Source organism: Populus euphratica, unplaced genomic scaffold (genome assembly GCF_000495115.2).
Source record: "Populus euphratica unplaced genomic scaffold, PopEup_1.0 scaffold20.1, whole genome shotgun sequence".
In the NCBI taxonomy this organism is placed as follows: domain Eukaryota; kingdom Viridiplantae; phylum Streptophyta; class Magnoliopsida; order Malpighiales; family Salicaceae; genus Populus; species Populus euphratica.
The window spans coordinates 1,640,002-1,656,934 of record NW_011499854.1 but is presented as its reverse complement, the minus strand read 5'-3'; the positions used below and the strand labels follow the sequence as shown (position 1 = coordinate 1,656,934).

The following is a 16,933-nucleotide window of genomic DNA, read 5'->3' as shown; positions in this document are numbered from 1 at the left end:
GTTTTCCACGTTAAAAATCTTGGTGTTGATTTTGTGATTATTTGCATTATATTTGGTCATTGTTTGATTCTGTTTTACTGCACAAAAAGAGAAAGAATTGAGACTTGTGAATTGTAAATTGTATTCCAGTGAATTAATCCGGGTAAATTAGTTTCTGGTTATTCTTAGTTTTCCCAACATATATATATATGATCTCCCTCGATTCCACTGAATTGATCCGGGTAAATTAGTATCTGGTTATTCTCCCTCCTAGGCTTAACAGGATTTAATGGACTAACAGCATATGTTGGGCTTTTTGAAATATGTAGCCCAGGAAGGGAGAAAGGGTGTTTGTATCTGCTGCTTGTGGATCAGCTGGAAATTTGGCGGGTCAGTATGCAAAAACGCCGGGCTGCTATGTGGTAGGAAGTGCTGCAAGCAGTGATAAGGTGAGAAGCCGAATTTCTGATTTTGTATTTTAAAAATATTTTTAAAATAAATTTATTTGTTAAAAAAATCATTATTTTTTATTTTTTTAATATTCTAATGTAAAAAATAAATTATAAAAAATAAAAATATTATTTTAATATATTTCTAAATAAAAAATACTTTAAAAAATATTATTATAATACTAAATACTCTTAATGTTATGCGATAAAAAAAAGTTCTTACCTTAGCTTCAGATGCAGGTAGCATTGCTAAAGGAGAAGCTTGGTTTTGATGATGCATTCAACTACAAAGAAGAACTGATTTGAAATCCACACTCCAAAGGTAAGTAAAGGTTGAACTGTTAACATTAAGATGCACGGGTGTTGAAAAATAAAGGTTGAACTGTTAACATTAAGATGCAAGGGTGTTCAGAATTATTTTTTAAAATATTTTTATTTAAAAATATATTAAAATAATATTTAAAAAATTATTTTTAATATCAGTATATCAAAACGATTTGAAAACACTAAAAATTAATTTTAAAAAAATAAAAAAAAATTAATATTTTAAAACTAAAAAAACAAATGTACTCATGAACCTAAAAAAAATAAAGTTATTGTCAAAAAAATAATTTCAATTCAATAGTTTAAGTTATTAGATGAGATTCTAATATATGATTTATATAATTTTTTAACACATCTTCTCTAGACTGTTTAGTTATCAAGGTTTTCATATTATATAAAAGGATAATTTTAATTCAATAACTTAAATTAAGTTTTCAGGATATAATTTATATAATTTCCTAACAACTTTCGAAATAATAAAATAAAAAAATGGTAACTAATAATAATTAAATGAAAAATAATGGTAGGTTAGTCACAAAATTCAATTTGATCAAATGATAATCGATGCTCAAAGATTTATATTAAGTTGATTGAATAGTATGATTTAGTTGACCAAAAATACTAAAACATAAAATAAAGCAAACACATAGTTTTAAATTATTCCAATATTAACGTCGACAAGGGAAATGGATGAATCATGAATAAAAAATCACTAATCAACATTATATTATAGACTGCAAAAAAAACCCTAGAAATGAGCCTCTGAAAGTGCACTTTGACCTCTACTTAGCTATGTTATCAGCATTATATTATAGAGCTTTAAATCAGCTTTTCGAGTTAAGCTATATATATATATAAAGGATTTAATTTTTTCCCATGTGATTGCCTTTTTATTCCCACACTTCACAGGTACTTCCCTGACGGCATCGATATATATTTTGACAATGTTGGGGCAGAAATGCTAGAAGCAGCAATTGCTAGTATGAACAAGCTCGGTAGAGTAGCAGCATGCGCGGTATTTGCTGGGTATACAGATGGTGGAAAACGAGCAGCACCGAATACGATAGACAATATATACAAGAGGATTAAAATCCATGGATTCATTGGCACTGATCACTCGAACCTTCATTCATATTTTATAACTACAACAATTGATTATATCCTTAGTCGTAAGCAAGGGCAGAGCCTTTTAGAAGGCTAAGGTGGGCTGTAGCCCAGGTAACAAAAAAAAAATTAATACATCTTTCTAACCTATTCTTTCACATCTCGTGAAAAAGAATATCCAAAGATAAAGAATGCATCCACGCAGGCATGGGTGTTCAAAACTTTGGCAACGATAATTAATACAGGCGAACATGAACCGAAGGGTTGGCAGATTTTTGTAGGTTTTCAGCACAAGGAAATTTTAGTGTCTGCTTCTAGGGCAATTGCCATCGATGGCGATGACTTCCTGTGGCAATTGGCAATGGGACAATCTTCGCAGGAAATTCACAGGTTGACCTCAAGACTGCAATTGAAGCAGCTGGAGATTTCACCCAGATTTCAGCATACATTAAGATTACAGGTTTGGTGTTTAGAATTAAGCCACCAGGAGTGTCTATGCCAAAGAATATCAAACTCGTGAATGATGGGGGCCACTTTTTGATTGCAGCCAAAGAAAGAATGCCAAGAATAAGGACATAACTGGGAGTTGATAAACATGTTATAATTGATGGGCTAAGAAGCCAATGTTGAATAATTTTGTTGATGTAAAGATAGTTGAAATTATTAATTGTTAAAAATAAAGGTTAAAATTAAAATAAATTTAATTTATGATGATAATATTATAAATTTATGCAAATATTTTAATAAAAAAATTTTTAATTATTAGTAGAGTAATGATGGAGTTAGGTATGCATTTTTTATGTATGTAGAGAGTCTATATACCACTTATATATATTTTGTATAAAAAGGTTATAGGTTGTTCATGTCAACATAGGTGCAATAATAGTTTACTAACATTATTATTATGATATATTTAATCTAATAATAGATTTTTAGTTGGAAGAATTAAATTCTAGATTTAGTGATGGGATAGTGAAACTCCATGTATTTAGATCTGATTTAAAATCTAAGGACAACTTTAAATCATTGAAAGTTGATACTATTTACAAGTTTGCTGAAAAATTTTATTCTGAAGATTTCAATAAATATTTATGCAAATATTTTAATAAAAAAATTTAAATTATTAGTAGAATAATGATAGGGTTAGATGTGTATTTTTGATGCATGTAGAGAGTCCATATATCACTTATATATGCTTTGTATAAAAAAGTTATAGGTTGTTCATGTCAACATAGGTGCAATGATAGTTTATTAATACTATTATTATGATATATTTAATTTAATAATAAATTTTTAATTGGAAGAATTAAATTCTAGATTTAGTGATAGGATAGTGAAACTTCATGTATTTAGATCTAATTTAAAATCTAAGGATAACTTTAAATCATTGAAAGTTGATGCTATTTACAAGTTTGCTGAAAAATTTCATTCTGAAGATTTCAATGAACAAGAAATGTATTATTTAAGATTTTAACTAGAACATTCAGATTAGTGTGATTTATCATAAGAGCTTTTAGAATATATTTACTAGTTTTGAATTATATCGAAGATTAGCTTAAACAAATAAGTCGTAGCATCATCATTTGATTGACAAGTTGATTCGTTTTATTTTGATTTTGTTTGTTTCCACTGCTACTACAAAACGAACATTTTCAGTTATAAAATATGTTAAAACTATATTTTGTAATAAAATAAAAGAAGAGTTCTTAGCAGATTCTATAGTGATTTACATTAAATGAGAGTTTGTTTAAGATATTGATTCAGATTTGATCATATATAAATTTTATTCTACAAAATATCGAAAAGTGCAACTTTAATAATATAATTTATTTTTATTTTGAATTTTATGTACTTAATTTTTATTTTAAATTTTATATACTTTAAATTTTATTTTTTTATATTTTATGTTATGTATTTGAATTAAAATTTTATTATTAATTTAATAAATTTATATATCTGATTAAATAATTAATTTTAAAAAATAATTTATATGTATTTATTTCTTAGTTTAGGACAGAAAAAAATCCTGCTCCGCCCTTGATGGTAAGATTAAGGTGTTAGAGGACATATCTGTTGCTCTGGAGACCATCCCTTCAGCTTTCACTTGACTATTTCACGGTCATAATGTTGGGAAGCAGATTGTTAAAATTGCAGATGAGTGATTGGGAAGGGATAGAAGCCTCTTTCTTTCTTTTGGAACAATAATTTGCTATGATTATTTCCTTAATATTGTTGTTAAATGGGCATCATTACCATTAGCAGTATTATTGTATTATTTATTCTGGTACAGCATTTCGATCTCTAAACTATGGGTATCGGTTTATACGATATTTTTGAAGAATTTATAATTTGTTTGTACAACATTTCTTCTTGATATGAGCCCTTCATACACTGTGTTCTATAAAGTCTCAAATCACAGGGCTTTAAAGTTGAATTTATACCTCGTACGGTAAGTCATAATTAGGGTTTTGAGAATATTAACATGATTTATTACGTTGGTGAAGTTCAAATCATTGGTTTGAATTATAAAGATTATTTTCTCTATAAGGAATATTGTAAAACCATTAATATAAAAAAATCAACATATGGTTTAGGTTTTACAAACGTGATGATGGATTGTGTTATCGAAGAATTATTTCCTACCGTTAAAAAATGGTAGAAATTCTCGTTACCCCACACATGGCAATCTTTTGAATTATCCAAATGCGATTGTAAGTACAATCATTAATCTTTACTTAAGAAATAAATCTTCTTATAGACTAATTATTGTATTATAGATCAATCAAAGATTGTAATTGACTAAATTTAAAAAAATTAATTAATTGTATCCACGCATAATATATATATATAGCTTTTTGAAAGGTTTCTGTGTGCTACGAAGAAGGAATTCCTACTATCCAAGAGAATAAAAAATTATCGTTCTGTGTTAGCTCGAGGAGAGCCGAATCCAAGTAAACTATATATTTTAATATATTAAAATATTGCTTCTTTATTTTAATTTCTTATGTTTCCATCAATAGAGAAGTCCCTTTTCATTAAAGGCAGTCAAAATAATCCTTACAAGCTAACCCCCTCTCGTTTGACAATCCTGTTCAAGGGTAGATAGATGAATGTAACGGCAGCTCATTTATTATTAGACAACGTAAGCTTGTTAGCCTGTGATTCTTTCTCTTGGTTATTTGGTCCACAGCTTTAAATTGTTTCTATTGTAGTCCCTTGTGCTTCTTTTTCCTCTCGATTAGCACCCCTCTATTAAGGTTCAATTTCCATCCATTAAAAAATTTAGCAGAGCCTCATGCATAAACCAGTAAGACAGTGGCTCCTTTCCTTTAAACGACTGATCACGACATAACTTGTTCATCGCCGATAGATAAAGCAGTGACATTCCAAAGAAATTGATAGAACATAGGAACCAGTTATCAGATGTTTAAGATATTAGGGACCAAGTTGTTGTTGACTAAAGGTTGCAACCATTTTTCTTTCTTTGGTTCGTTTTTCAAAAACAATATGCATTTACGATGGTGTGCTCTTACAGTTTTTGCGCCAAACGTTGCCAAAGAAAGTACACTAGCCATCATTTAATGGGAAGCAGCCAAAAGAGAAAAGGAGAGTTAAAATTGGAAGTTAACAAGGCAAGGCAAAGGGCGATGTTCCATGACTCTTCATGGACTATATATAATGTTATAGAGGATGAGACGCCTGGCACGGTCATCAAGAAACGTGTTATGGATTTCGGTGCACTTTTTGCCGCGTGGGCTTTTAACCTCCCCCTCCTCCTCCTCCTCCTGATCCTCCTGGATTGAGTATTATACGAGTGGAACTGTTTAACCCCTGCTGCTTTTGGAGATCTGTTAGTGAGGGATAGCACAAGAGGCTAATATGAATTGGTGGCATAAGATGAGGAAAGCATGGTTTGCTATCTCTTCAAGAGTCAAGTTTCACAAAGCTGGTTTGTTTTTACTTCTTATCATTGTTTATTTCCTTTTACTGCACCAGAGTCTTGTCCATTGTAGATGGAAATGTAACTTGCTTGAACCCATGATTGTAGTCTAATACGAGAATTGATGTTGATGTCATTGTTTTATGATTAAGCAGGTTCAGGAGGTGGCAGGGGTGGTGTGACTAGTAGGAGTGCTAGTGGTTGGTTGAAGTTGCAAGATGATGTACAAATGTGTGGGTATAAAGATGTGGAAGTGATGTGGAATATGTTTATTGAATCCAATCGACAGCAAATGGCAGCAGCATCAGCAGCAGTGACCTCAATTTCAAAACCCACCAGCAAGCAAAACCAAGGGCCTTCTTCTTTGAGGTCTTTCTTTTGGTGTAACAACTCTCCAACTACTACTACAGCTTCGTTTACTTCATTAAATCAAGTTCTAATTACCACAGCACAAAAGGATACGGAAATAATTGAGGGGTAGGGTACTTGTATTTAGTTTAGTTTTTGCTCATTGAGAAAAGGGAAATGGGGTATACGCTTTCCGAAACATTTGTGCTCTTAGGAATACAGTTCACCAGAATTATACAAATTACAGTATTTTACAACCACTCAAGTTTTCTTCTTTGGTTACATATTCTTAAGTTTATAGGTAAATTCTTGGACCTTGGCTATCTATATATGTAGTACCATCAACATTTCTTCAACTAAGAACACGAATATTTTTGCACGTCCATATTGAGAAAGCACTTGCCATTCAGAATCAGACTGGGGGTTGAGTTCTGAACCTAAAACCTTGCAGGGGAGAAAACTGTAAAAAGAAAGTTTCTAACTTTTGGAAAATGGAGAACTTGGGGATTGAACTCAGTTGAGCACGCACTTTTCCAGTAAGATTAATTATTAGTGATTTTGTGGTTGGCATGTCGTGCTGATATATGTGAAGAGTCATAGCTCTTGGATCCTGGTGAGTGAACCTTTTGTCCTTGGAAATTTTGAAAACTACGGTCAATGGAATGCTGACCCTTCAAGTTTCTCTTTCTGGATAATCCAGACTGTAAAACTTTGGTTTGAGCCCTTGTGGTATGTTTTCAACTGAATTCCTAAGACTTCTGCTACTTGCTATGCACTGTATCCTGGTCAAAATCCGGTTCAACATTTTATCCCAACTAAATTCACTACTTGGTAAGATATTATCCATCAAAAAGCAATTAAAAGAAACATGTTTTGATAGTTTCAACATGATCGTCAGTATTTAAAGGAAAAGGGATGGTACTAGCATTGCTAGTTATCGTATCATTTATAGGCAAATCGCCTGAATTAAAGCATCAGGAAAGAGCATAAAACAAAAGACAAGTCTTAAGAACTGAGTTCAAGGAACCTTTGTGCCATGGGATGCTTGGCTTCAGATAATTCATCAGGAGGCAAACCACATCAGCATTCCTCTGAGTTTGTTTGACGCTGCGAGAGACCATAATAACTGGCAGCCTTTGTTGTTGCTTTAATTTCAGAAGAACATCCTCTATGTTTTGTGTGATAGTGAATCCAATGCACCGGTTGGCTCATCCAGCAGCAAAACCTTTTAAAACACATGGAATAACAGAGGATTCGATGCATGAAAACACGATGCAAAGCAACTCATTCAAATCGCCAAGAATGTCCGTGCATTTCAATAGGCATTACCTCGGGTTCATTCGCTAGAGTCCTAGCAAGTGCAACTCTTTGATCTTGCCCGACAGATAACTCATTAAATTCGAAGTTAGTAGATTAGTATCTTTTAAATTTAAATTTGTTTGAATTTCTTTTCTATTTAAGTGCTAGTCAAGTAGAATTTTGGGATTATAGAAACTATTTTTATATTTTTTTTTAATTATATCTTTGTAGTTAATTTCTTTTAATTCAATAAAACCTCAATTATTAGATTTGTTACATAATCTTTTTGTGAAAGGAAGAATCAAGGTTCGCAAGCTAGAGCAACTTGTAAACCTCATCGTCGGTAAGCTTCTTCCCCTTCAATTGTGGTCCTTATCTTGCGTTATCTGCAACTGTGCCTGACAGATCCTATAGCGTTTCTTATAGGTACCAGACATATATCCGTCTAGTAAACCGAAGATAAGGAGCTAATATCGCCATCTGCTGTTGCTGCTACAAGTGGGATTTCAAGTGGGAAGATGCTGCATCCCAATCCCAAAGGAAGAGTCAATATTGTTATCTCCAAGAAGCATGGCAGTAGGCACGCAGTGGTGGTTAAATGCATCGCAGTGAAATACTTACTGGTATGCTTAAGAAATAATTACAACACTGCAGCAATTAGGCATTCTACCATCATAATATTACATAGAAGTAGACAAGAGCACAGAAAAGAAGATTATAGCTACTTCAGATTTCAGAAAACAACAATCAGTGTCTGGCCAGCCAAATGCCAATCAACATTGATGACATGCTACTTGATCTGGAGAAGACTCTCTAAGGATTCCGAAATCAAAACGGCCTCAAACTTCCTAAGCTATAATCTACAAAAAGCTCTTTGCTTTTTAAGGGCTAGTTTAAAAAAAAAGTAATCTAACCAATATCATCCCACCCTCTAAGATGATTTATGCTGGGCTATTAACACAATCACCCCACCAATTACTAGAAAAATAAAAAAAGAGTAACTTGAAACAATTATTATTAAACATTAACAAGCATATTATACAGTTTTTGATTGATAAGACAACGAGTCGAAACATAATTTAAACTCTATGTCACAGGTCTTGCGAAGATGAGATGAGTAACAGGGGAAGAAGGAATCAAGACATTTGGATTACATGACTGTTGAAGGAATTGTAGGGCTATCTCAAAAACGCACTGTTTACTCATGTAAAACGCACCATTTACCAAGTTGTTATTTATATCAAGTTAAGAGAACGATCACATGTTGGCTTAAGCATGAGGTACTATTAGCTACTCTTAGTTAGCATATTTGGTGTTATTTGTAACCGATTGCCAGCTATAATGAAGTACAAATGATGAATTAATAGATTCTCTCTCTCTCTCTCTCTCTCTCTCCCCCTCTCCACCTCTTTCCCTTCTGCTCCTTTCCAAACCTCTGACACATTATTCCATTGTTGGAATCAGTGCATTAACCTATCTGCCAAGAAAATACTCTTGGATACTGTCCTAGGACGGTGTTATATTGGATTTGGATCAATTGTTAATCTGAAGAATTTACAGTTCATAAAATTATAATAATCATATAGAATGCAACAATCAATTAAATATTAAAAAAATAAAATAAAAAATAATAATTTAAAAAAAAAAACAAAAATAACAACCCATGTAAAACAAGATAAATAGTACAAGCTCATTAACAAATACAATGTAAAAATAAAAAATAAAAAATAATTTAAAAAATAATAAAAAACACTCAAGTTAACCTAGATTAACAACCAAACCATTATATATGAAAAAAAAATCAAAATAACATTATAGAAAATAAATTTAAAAAAATACCTATGTGTTTTTTTTAAAAAAAAGGTTAAGTTATATAAAAATAATTTATCCTGTTATAATTAACAAAAAAAACTACATTGGTTTATAATTCTTTTAAAAATATAAACTCTTTGACTTTATTTAATAAGCAACTTTTATTAGCTAGAAAGTGGTGCAAGAGTATTTGATGTCCAAAAACTAACTTTTAACTTATTTTTAACTCAAAATATCTATAAAACATTTCATGGATTTTTGTAAAGTTATTTATGACATCAAATAACTCAAATATTGGTTTAAAAATTCAAAATCAAATTGAATCTATGAAACTTTTTAAACTTGGATCTCCTATATAGGCAATAAAAAATCTAAAAAATATCTAGATGAGACTTTTCTTATCGAATGATACCTATTGAAACTAAAATTGATCTTTTTTCATAAGTTAAATCAGTGTTAATCAAAATTTTCTTTCTCAGTTGTTAAAATTTATCATTTCTCTCTCCTCTTCAATTTAGAAAGTAAAACAATAAAACTTTAAATCAAAATTAAAACTAAAATTAATCTTTTTATGGGTTAAATCAGTATTAATCAAAACTTTTTTTCTCAATCGTTAAAATTTATCATTTCTCTCTTCTTTTTCAATTGAGAAAAGTAAAATAATGAAACTTTGAACCAAAATTAAAATTTCAAAAGCCAAATGAACCTCAAAAAAGAAATTAGTAAATATGAGGATGAAAGTAAACTTTTTATGCAAACTTGGAAGTTGCCACCTACTTTTCTCACCTTTTCCACTTTGACTCTTCATCTTTCAGTCCTAACTTGGTTAACAAATCAGAGTCAATTGGAAGTTCATTTAGCCACAAAAGGACCTAGTCGAGGAGGGAAAAAATTCAATGATCAAAATGAGAATTTCTCATTTTTAAGAGAACGTATATTTATTTGTGTGAATGAAAAAAAATAGAATGTTTATTTTTTTTTATAACCATCTTACTTAACTAATATAGATTTCTTTATTTACTTTTCAGATGTTAGGCTTTACAAATAAGCAAATACCTAAAAGTTATAAAACTTGTATCAAGGTCGAATCTTGATTCCGTGCTTTAATTATTAATTACAAATTTATTTTCCAAATAAAGTAATGGTATTTTATACTAGTGCAGTTGTGCAGTCGCTCAAATAGTGTTTGGGCAGATCTGAAATTAGTCCCTCAACTTATATAGTGAGCTTCAATTGAATTCTCAAAAGAACAAAAAAAAAAAAAAATAAGAACTTCAATTGGATCTCTAAAGTTTAGATGTTATCAATTATACCCTTTTGTTTAAAATCGTCAAAATGGTTAACAAACAACACTAAAAAACCTTCAAATATACTAAAATGGCATCGTTTTTACTGCATATATAAAACTTAAACTTCAGATGAGATGCATGAACAAATCTGGACTGAGGGGTATAGTTGAAAGTGATAAATACTTGGAGGACTCATCTGATAGTTTATTTTTGTAAGGACTCATTTGATATATGGATAACTTTGTAAGGACTCAACTAGCATTAATGTCCCCCTTTCTTCTCCTAAAGTCTTGTATTTAAATCTCTTTTGTGTAATTAAAAAAAGTAATTTAAAACTAATTTCAGATTTCCCTCTTGTTTTCTTTCTGAAGGAAATAAAACACCCAAAAATAAACTAATTCTCTTGAATTAGTTTTCAATTTCTATTTCTGTCTGCAGGTAATGGACAAATAATTTTTATAATTAAGAGATAAAAGAAAGTTAGATGCTATGGCCACCCGTGAGAGCACAAGTCAATTGAGAAAGCATTGAAATAAACGGGTGATTAACATGCCTAATGGCCCTTTTAAGTTTGCATGCACAGCTTCTAGCAGTATGTATGGAAAGGAAACGCCAAATTTATTCTGTTTTTTTTTATATATAAAAAAAATAGCAATGAAAAGACAACAGGAATATTAATTCTGTCTTATGGCTTATGAAGTGCTCTTCCGGCAAGCAAAGCAGCTTCCATGACTACAGATATAACATGAATAACTTCATCAGCCCTGCATTTGTTTCCCTTGAACGTCCGCGCACCTATTTTGAAATTGCTCATACAACTGATGAAGTTTTGGCTGCACTCTTGACTTAGATAGCTATCTGCAATATTGCACCATCAACAGACAAAAACAAAATTTATTAGTTCTACAGTCACAAGCAACACGAAACAGCAAATCTCCTAGCAGTTACACACACCACAGGCAACCAAATTCATAGTTGCCCCATATCCCTGCTCTAATGGTGTTTCCATCTATAAAATCGGGCTTCCACTTTGAACTTATTTTCTATATATATACCTCCATCGACACTAATCACCATGTTATCCCAGTTGCTAAATCACAACTACTAGCCAAAAAGTAGTAGCTAAACTTTGCTTTATACCAAAATACATATTCCTGCTAGATAAATCAGATATCATGGAAGAGTACTTACTGTTCTTTGATTGGATACAGGCATCATGCTTCATGCAACAAGCATCAAGGCCATCACAAGGCTTCTCTCCTGGGCATCCACTGTATAGAAGCCCACAATACTTGCCATATCTCAAAAATGGAGGCACTGCCATTCACATAAATCAACGAAAGTTTGACCATAGAACAAAACGTATAAATCTCAAGTATATATTGATCACCATTCTAGTTAAAATACAATGAAATGTATAACTAAACACGAACATAAAAAAAAATCTGGATAATTCTAAAATGCTCATGAAGTGATTGTGTCTGCCCAATCTTACAGTTCCACCTGCCTTTGGGCGGAATTATCAGTAACTTCTTGGAAAGAAAAGAATTTGCATACCTGAGCAGTACTCTGACTCACATTTCCTACTACAATCTTTGTCCTAAGGAAAACAAAGAAATTTTCAAATATTTATTACAATGAGGCTTATGTAATAGTTTGAGAGATGATCGAACGACCAAACCAGGGAGATAGCAGAATCAGCCGTCTGAACTCCAATGTTGAGTGCTTGGACATAAAAAGATGAAAAGGGAAGGACAAGTAGGGAACAAGAAACGAGAAGAGCTAACTTCAATGAATAGAACTGGTACTCCATAGCCATTGTTTTTAGGACTGGAAAAAAAATGAAGCTTGGTTTTGCTTAAGAGGCAGAGAATAATATATGGGCAGAATAAGGAAGAAACGTAGAAAATTAAGATTAAAATATATTGAGAAACTGAAGAAAGTGAAGGATCAGCTTGTCTTGGGATGGCTCGTGATACGCTTTTGGAGCATTGTTCATGTTCTCACTTCTGATCAAATGAGATGGTTTATAATTGGAACAAATTGTGGATTGGTTGTAGGGTCCATCTCCTGTGATCATGCTCTTTCAACTAACTCTCCTCCAAAATGGTAAAAATTGTGTTTTTGATTGTTTCTTTCACGTTATATTCTAAAATTTATTTGTATAAATTAATTGAGGAAGTGCAAAGATGATTATCAGATATGTGTAAGAGTCCACATTAAGGATGATTTTAAACGAATATATTGGATACTCATCTAATCTACATTCACAATTTAGATTAGATAAATATTAATTTGTGGCCCGCAGATGGCCATAACATTTTTTTAATAAAAAAAAGGCCATTTATGCCAACATGTTTAAAAAAAGAGTTATATATATATATATATATATATATAGATTATGACTGTAGACATGTACCGACGAAGAAAAGAAGGTTGATATATAGACTAATTTAAAAAATCGAAACCTAAAAATAAATGTTTAAAACATATAGAAAACAAATAAAGAAAAAAAAATGAAGCTTAATTACTAATGATATAAATATTGAGTAATAAAATTTAAAACACATTAGCTTAAAAAAAATAAAAATCAAGAAATTTTAGAACAACCTTCTAAACTAGGCAAAGATCTCAAACCTACAGTCTATTAAATTATAGATCTGAATTGAATCAAGAAGCTTAATTCATAACCAATTTAATTTTATTAGCCCAAATAAATCAAATAAAAAACAATAAATAAAAAAATTCAAGAAAACAAGAGTCATTTTTAAAATCAGTGAAAAATCTTAGAGAAAGAAAATAAATTTAAAAATTTATTTCAAATAAAATAAATAGTAATCAAAATAATTGAAACTAAATTTGAAAGATAAAAAAAATTAAAAAGGATGAAATAGAAAAGAAATCCTAATCTTATAAATTATTTTAAAAAATTATTTGAAATATTGAAGAAAAAAATCAATTAAAAGAATTAGCCAAAAAAATCCAACAAATAACAATAAATAAAAATACTCAGTATAATTGGGTCATTTTCAAGACCAGCAAAAATTTTTATAGAAAGCAAGTTGAAAAAAAAAAACTCAATTTCTAATTGAATAAATACTAAAGAATAAAACATAAAAGAAATTAGCTTAAAAAAATAAAAATACCAATCAAATATGAGCAAATCTCATAAACATGATCAAATATTTAAAACACGAAACATATGAAACCTTGAACCTGAGTTGAATAAAGAAGCCTTATTACCAAGTAATTTAAAATTTTTAATTTAAAAAATATGTCAAAGTAAAAAAAATAGTAATCAAAAGAATAAAAATCAAATTTAATTAAAAAAGAGAGAGAAATTGTAAAATAAAATCAATTAAAAAAAATACTCTGACATCAAACAAATAGCAATGAAGAGAATAAAAACCGAATTTGAAAAATAAAAAATTAAAAGGGAATGAAATTGAAAAGACACTATAACTTTATACATTATTCAAGATAAAAAAAAATATAATAATGTGAATAGAGAATAAATATAAAGAATTAGTGAATTAAATGAAATTTTTAAGAGGCTAATATGAAAATTTAAAAGAAAAAAAGAAGAAGAAAAAGAAAAAAAATGATTATCTACATTAAATTAAAGGGAAAATTGGAACACGGGTTGCTTCATCATAAAAGGAGTGCTATAATGATTCTAACACTAGTGAAGGCAACTTTTGATAATCAAATGGCCTTCTAAACATTTTCTAAAAAACATGAGGTTGCTTACTTATTGACGATTACATATTATTTTAATATTTATTATTTATTAAAACACAAAAATAATACAAAACTAACATAATATTACAAAAATGTAAATCATTATTAAAAAAAAATCATTAACATACATTAACAGATAAAATTATAGCATATAATTAAAAAGAAAAGTTAAAGGGATCTCCACTTCACAAGATTAAATACTTTAATATATATCGATTTCTTAACTTTATGATATAGTTTTTAGTTAACATGAAAATTTCTTTATAATATTCATTAGCATACATAATTCTTAATTTATTTTTATTAAATGTATACTTTAAGTTTTGAATTTAATAATGATTAAAAAAATTACTCTAAAAACCATTAATAATATTTTCTCTTTTGTTTCACTTAAAAAATTTTCGAACCATCGTGCCAGCACAGAAAATTTATCGAGTTGCAACTAATTGTTCATCATTCCAGCAGTTCATGAAAAAAAAAATTCCCTTTTGTTTTTTCACCAACGGGCTCCTAAGTCCTAGTTCTAAGAAAATGGGCAATGACCCGTGATTTCACGGCCCCCCTCCAAACCGGAGATCAACTACTTGGCACATGTATTGATGCAAAATTTATTATGACTTGATTAGGAGGATTGTAAAGATTATTTTTTAGAAGTTTTTTTATTTAAAAATATATTAAAATAATATTTTTTTTATTTTAAAAAATTTATTATTCATATCAACAAATAAAAATATCCAAACACATTAAAAAATTAATTTAAAATAAAAAAAATGATTGAAGTACAGTCCCAAAAAATACCTTCATAAAATATGGGACCATCTACCATTCGGGATTGCAATCCACACAAAATCATGCGACTTCACTCATGATTTATACAATAAAGGGGCATGGAGTGCATTCCTAAGTTCCAGCCCAGTCACTAATCAAAGCTAATTACAAAAACGAACATTGTTTAATGTCCTCTCATGGAAACTAGCTAATTGCCTGAAAGGAGGTATTTGTCAGAGCCCTCCCACTTGTTATTTTTTAAAAAGCTAGGATAGCTTCCATGCTTTACAGCCATTGATGCTGAATTTCTTAAGCCTTCCACAGAGAATGAGGATAAATTTTCACATGTTAACTCCACCTTCCGACCAATCCAAACCATGAATCTTTGCACAAGTTGTCAGGTTCAAGTTGTTGTTTGCAGCTGTAGCCAGCTGAGAACCTATCATTTCCATATGCACTCCAAGATGATTAAGTTTACAATATAGAATTATTAAGTGGAAGAATACAAACAGTAGATTTCTGATAACATGTTCAAGCTAGAGTCATTCAACCCAACCATAGTTATTAAACCTTTCCCCAGATTTATCCAGCCAAGATTTTGCCTATTTAAAAACTAGCCACGATCCTAGATCGCTTGGGTCCGAGATCAGTCTGCTGCTCCGACCGGGTTTCTTATTTATCATTCAAACATGCGTGATCCTAATATCACAACCATTTTCCTATAATAAAAATTGAAGATGGACGCAATCTCCTTGTGAAAATGTACACAGCAGTTGCGACCCTAAATTTAATTAGGGTTTTGCAATTTTTTATTGTTCATCGTTGTCCTCTTTAATTTGAAAGAATCAAACTTCTCACACCCAGGCTAGATAAATAACCTTCCTCTTTTTTCCATCATCCTTGCTGAGAAAAATAAGCGCAAAACCCATCAACATCAACTAATAATAATTAAAAAAAAATGTAGAGACAAATCAACCATGGTTACAGTATAATAAAATAAAATAAAATAACCATCTCTTGAAAAGTTAGGTGCTTTCATCACTCAACCTTAAGTCCAAGGCTTGAAAGAGAAACCAAATAATGTCCATTTCAGTTTTAAAAACCTGGAAGGAAATTGTAAGTTTCTAAAATATAGCAGGTAAGCAAAAAAAAAAAAAAGAAGACCAAATTGTAATTATATGTTCCTAGAAAATGTAAGAACAACACAACCCTCACGTGTTGGCAAATGAAATTTTTTGGAGTATGTTTTTTATTTGATTATATAATAAGAAACATTGACATGCGCACAAAAGAATATGAATAAAATTTAAGGAGAACGTTTTAAAAAAATCATGAGATATTGTTCGAAAATAGTGTTTGATGATATTATAAAAAAATGCCATAATCTTGTGAAAATACAAAGTGAAATTTTAAGGGTGTCTAAGAAAATATATCCTAAATATATCTTTAGCTATTTAGTTTAAATTCATGAATTTAAATTTAACTTGTATGAAAAAACATAAAGGCATTTACAATAATAGCCCTAACCTTAGATCTGGTAGGGTCAGCCAGTGTAGATCCACGCATCTAGTTCTTTTTTTCCTGTTTTGAAATGGATGGTCGATGTATCACTTGTCTAAATCATTATGATTGGAGAGATAATAAAAATTTTAGATTTGTGGTTTTTGGAACCCAAAAGGCAATTTTTCAAAGTTTTTTCACCTCAGAACAATATTAGAATGTCAATAAACCAATTTCTCAACTAAAACACCCCTAAATCAATTAAATAATATAAAATTAAATTAGTAAAAAAAACTAATTCTCAGCTTCAATCTATTTTAAAAAAAAAAATAAAAGCTAAAAACACTTTAATAAAAAAAATTATCAAATAAAACCTGCTA

At 30.2% G+C, this 16,933-nt stretch overlaps 2 protein-coding genes, 1 long non-coding RNA gene and 1 pseudogene across 4 annotated transcripts in view; 2 read left to right on the top strand and 2 right to left on the bottom strand.

Moving 5' to 3' along the window:
* The window catches only part of LOC105122596 (NADP-dependent alkenal double bond reductase P1-like), a 6,304-nt pseudogene extending 2,286 nt beyond the window's left edge, over nucleotides 1-4,018 (top strand).
* LOC105122598 (uncharacterized) overlaps nucleotides 1-8,125 on the bottom strand; it is a 19,841-nt gene extending 11,716 nt beyond the window's left edge. Inside the window, exon 1 of the long non-coding RNA XR_841718.1 lies at nucleotides 8,114-8,125. This is a non-coding gene — a long non-coding RNA (uncharacterized LOC105122598). The remainder of the gene's footprint in view (nucleotides 1-8,113) is intronic.
* On the top strand, nucleotides 5,559-6,398 carry LOC105122597 (uncharacterized). Its single transcript, XM_011021810.1, has 2 exons — nucleotides 5,559-5,805; nucleotides 5,952-6,398. Exons 1-2 carry the CDS (start codon nucleotides 5,736-5,738, stop codon nucleotides 6,275-6,277), a joined length of 396 nt encoding a protein of 131 aa, XP_011020112.1. The 5' UTR covers nucleotides 5,559-5,735; the 3' UTR covers nucleotides 6,278-6,398.
* Nucleotides 8,126-11,150: 3,025 nt separating the features above from the next.
* Nucleotides 11,151-12,531, bottom strand: LOC105122592 (phospholipase A2-alpha-like). Of its 2 annotated transcripts, XM_011021806.1 has the most exons (5): nucleotides 12,396-12,531; nucleotides 12,226-12,365; nucleotides 12,102-12,144; nucleotides 11,736-11,861; nucleotides 11,151-11,402 (listed from the first exon to the last, which is right to left on the bottom strand). In XM_011021806.1, the coding sequence occupies exons 2-5, from the start codon at nucleotides 12,361-12,363 to the stop codon at nucleotides 11,230-11,232; spliced, it is 480 nt and encodes a 159-aa protein (XP_011020108.1). In that variant the 5' UTR covers nucleotides 12,364-12,365; nucleotides 12,396-12,531; the 3' UTR covers nucleotides 11,151-11,229. The 2 variants fall into 2 exon arrangements, with proteins under 2 accessions (XP_011020108.1, XP_011020107.1); XM_011021805.1 differs by having other exon boundaries at nucleotides 12,226-12,531.
* Between the last annotated feature and the right edge of the window lie 4,402 nt (nucleotides 12,532-16,933).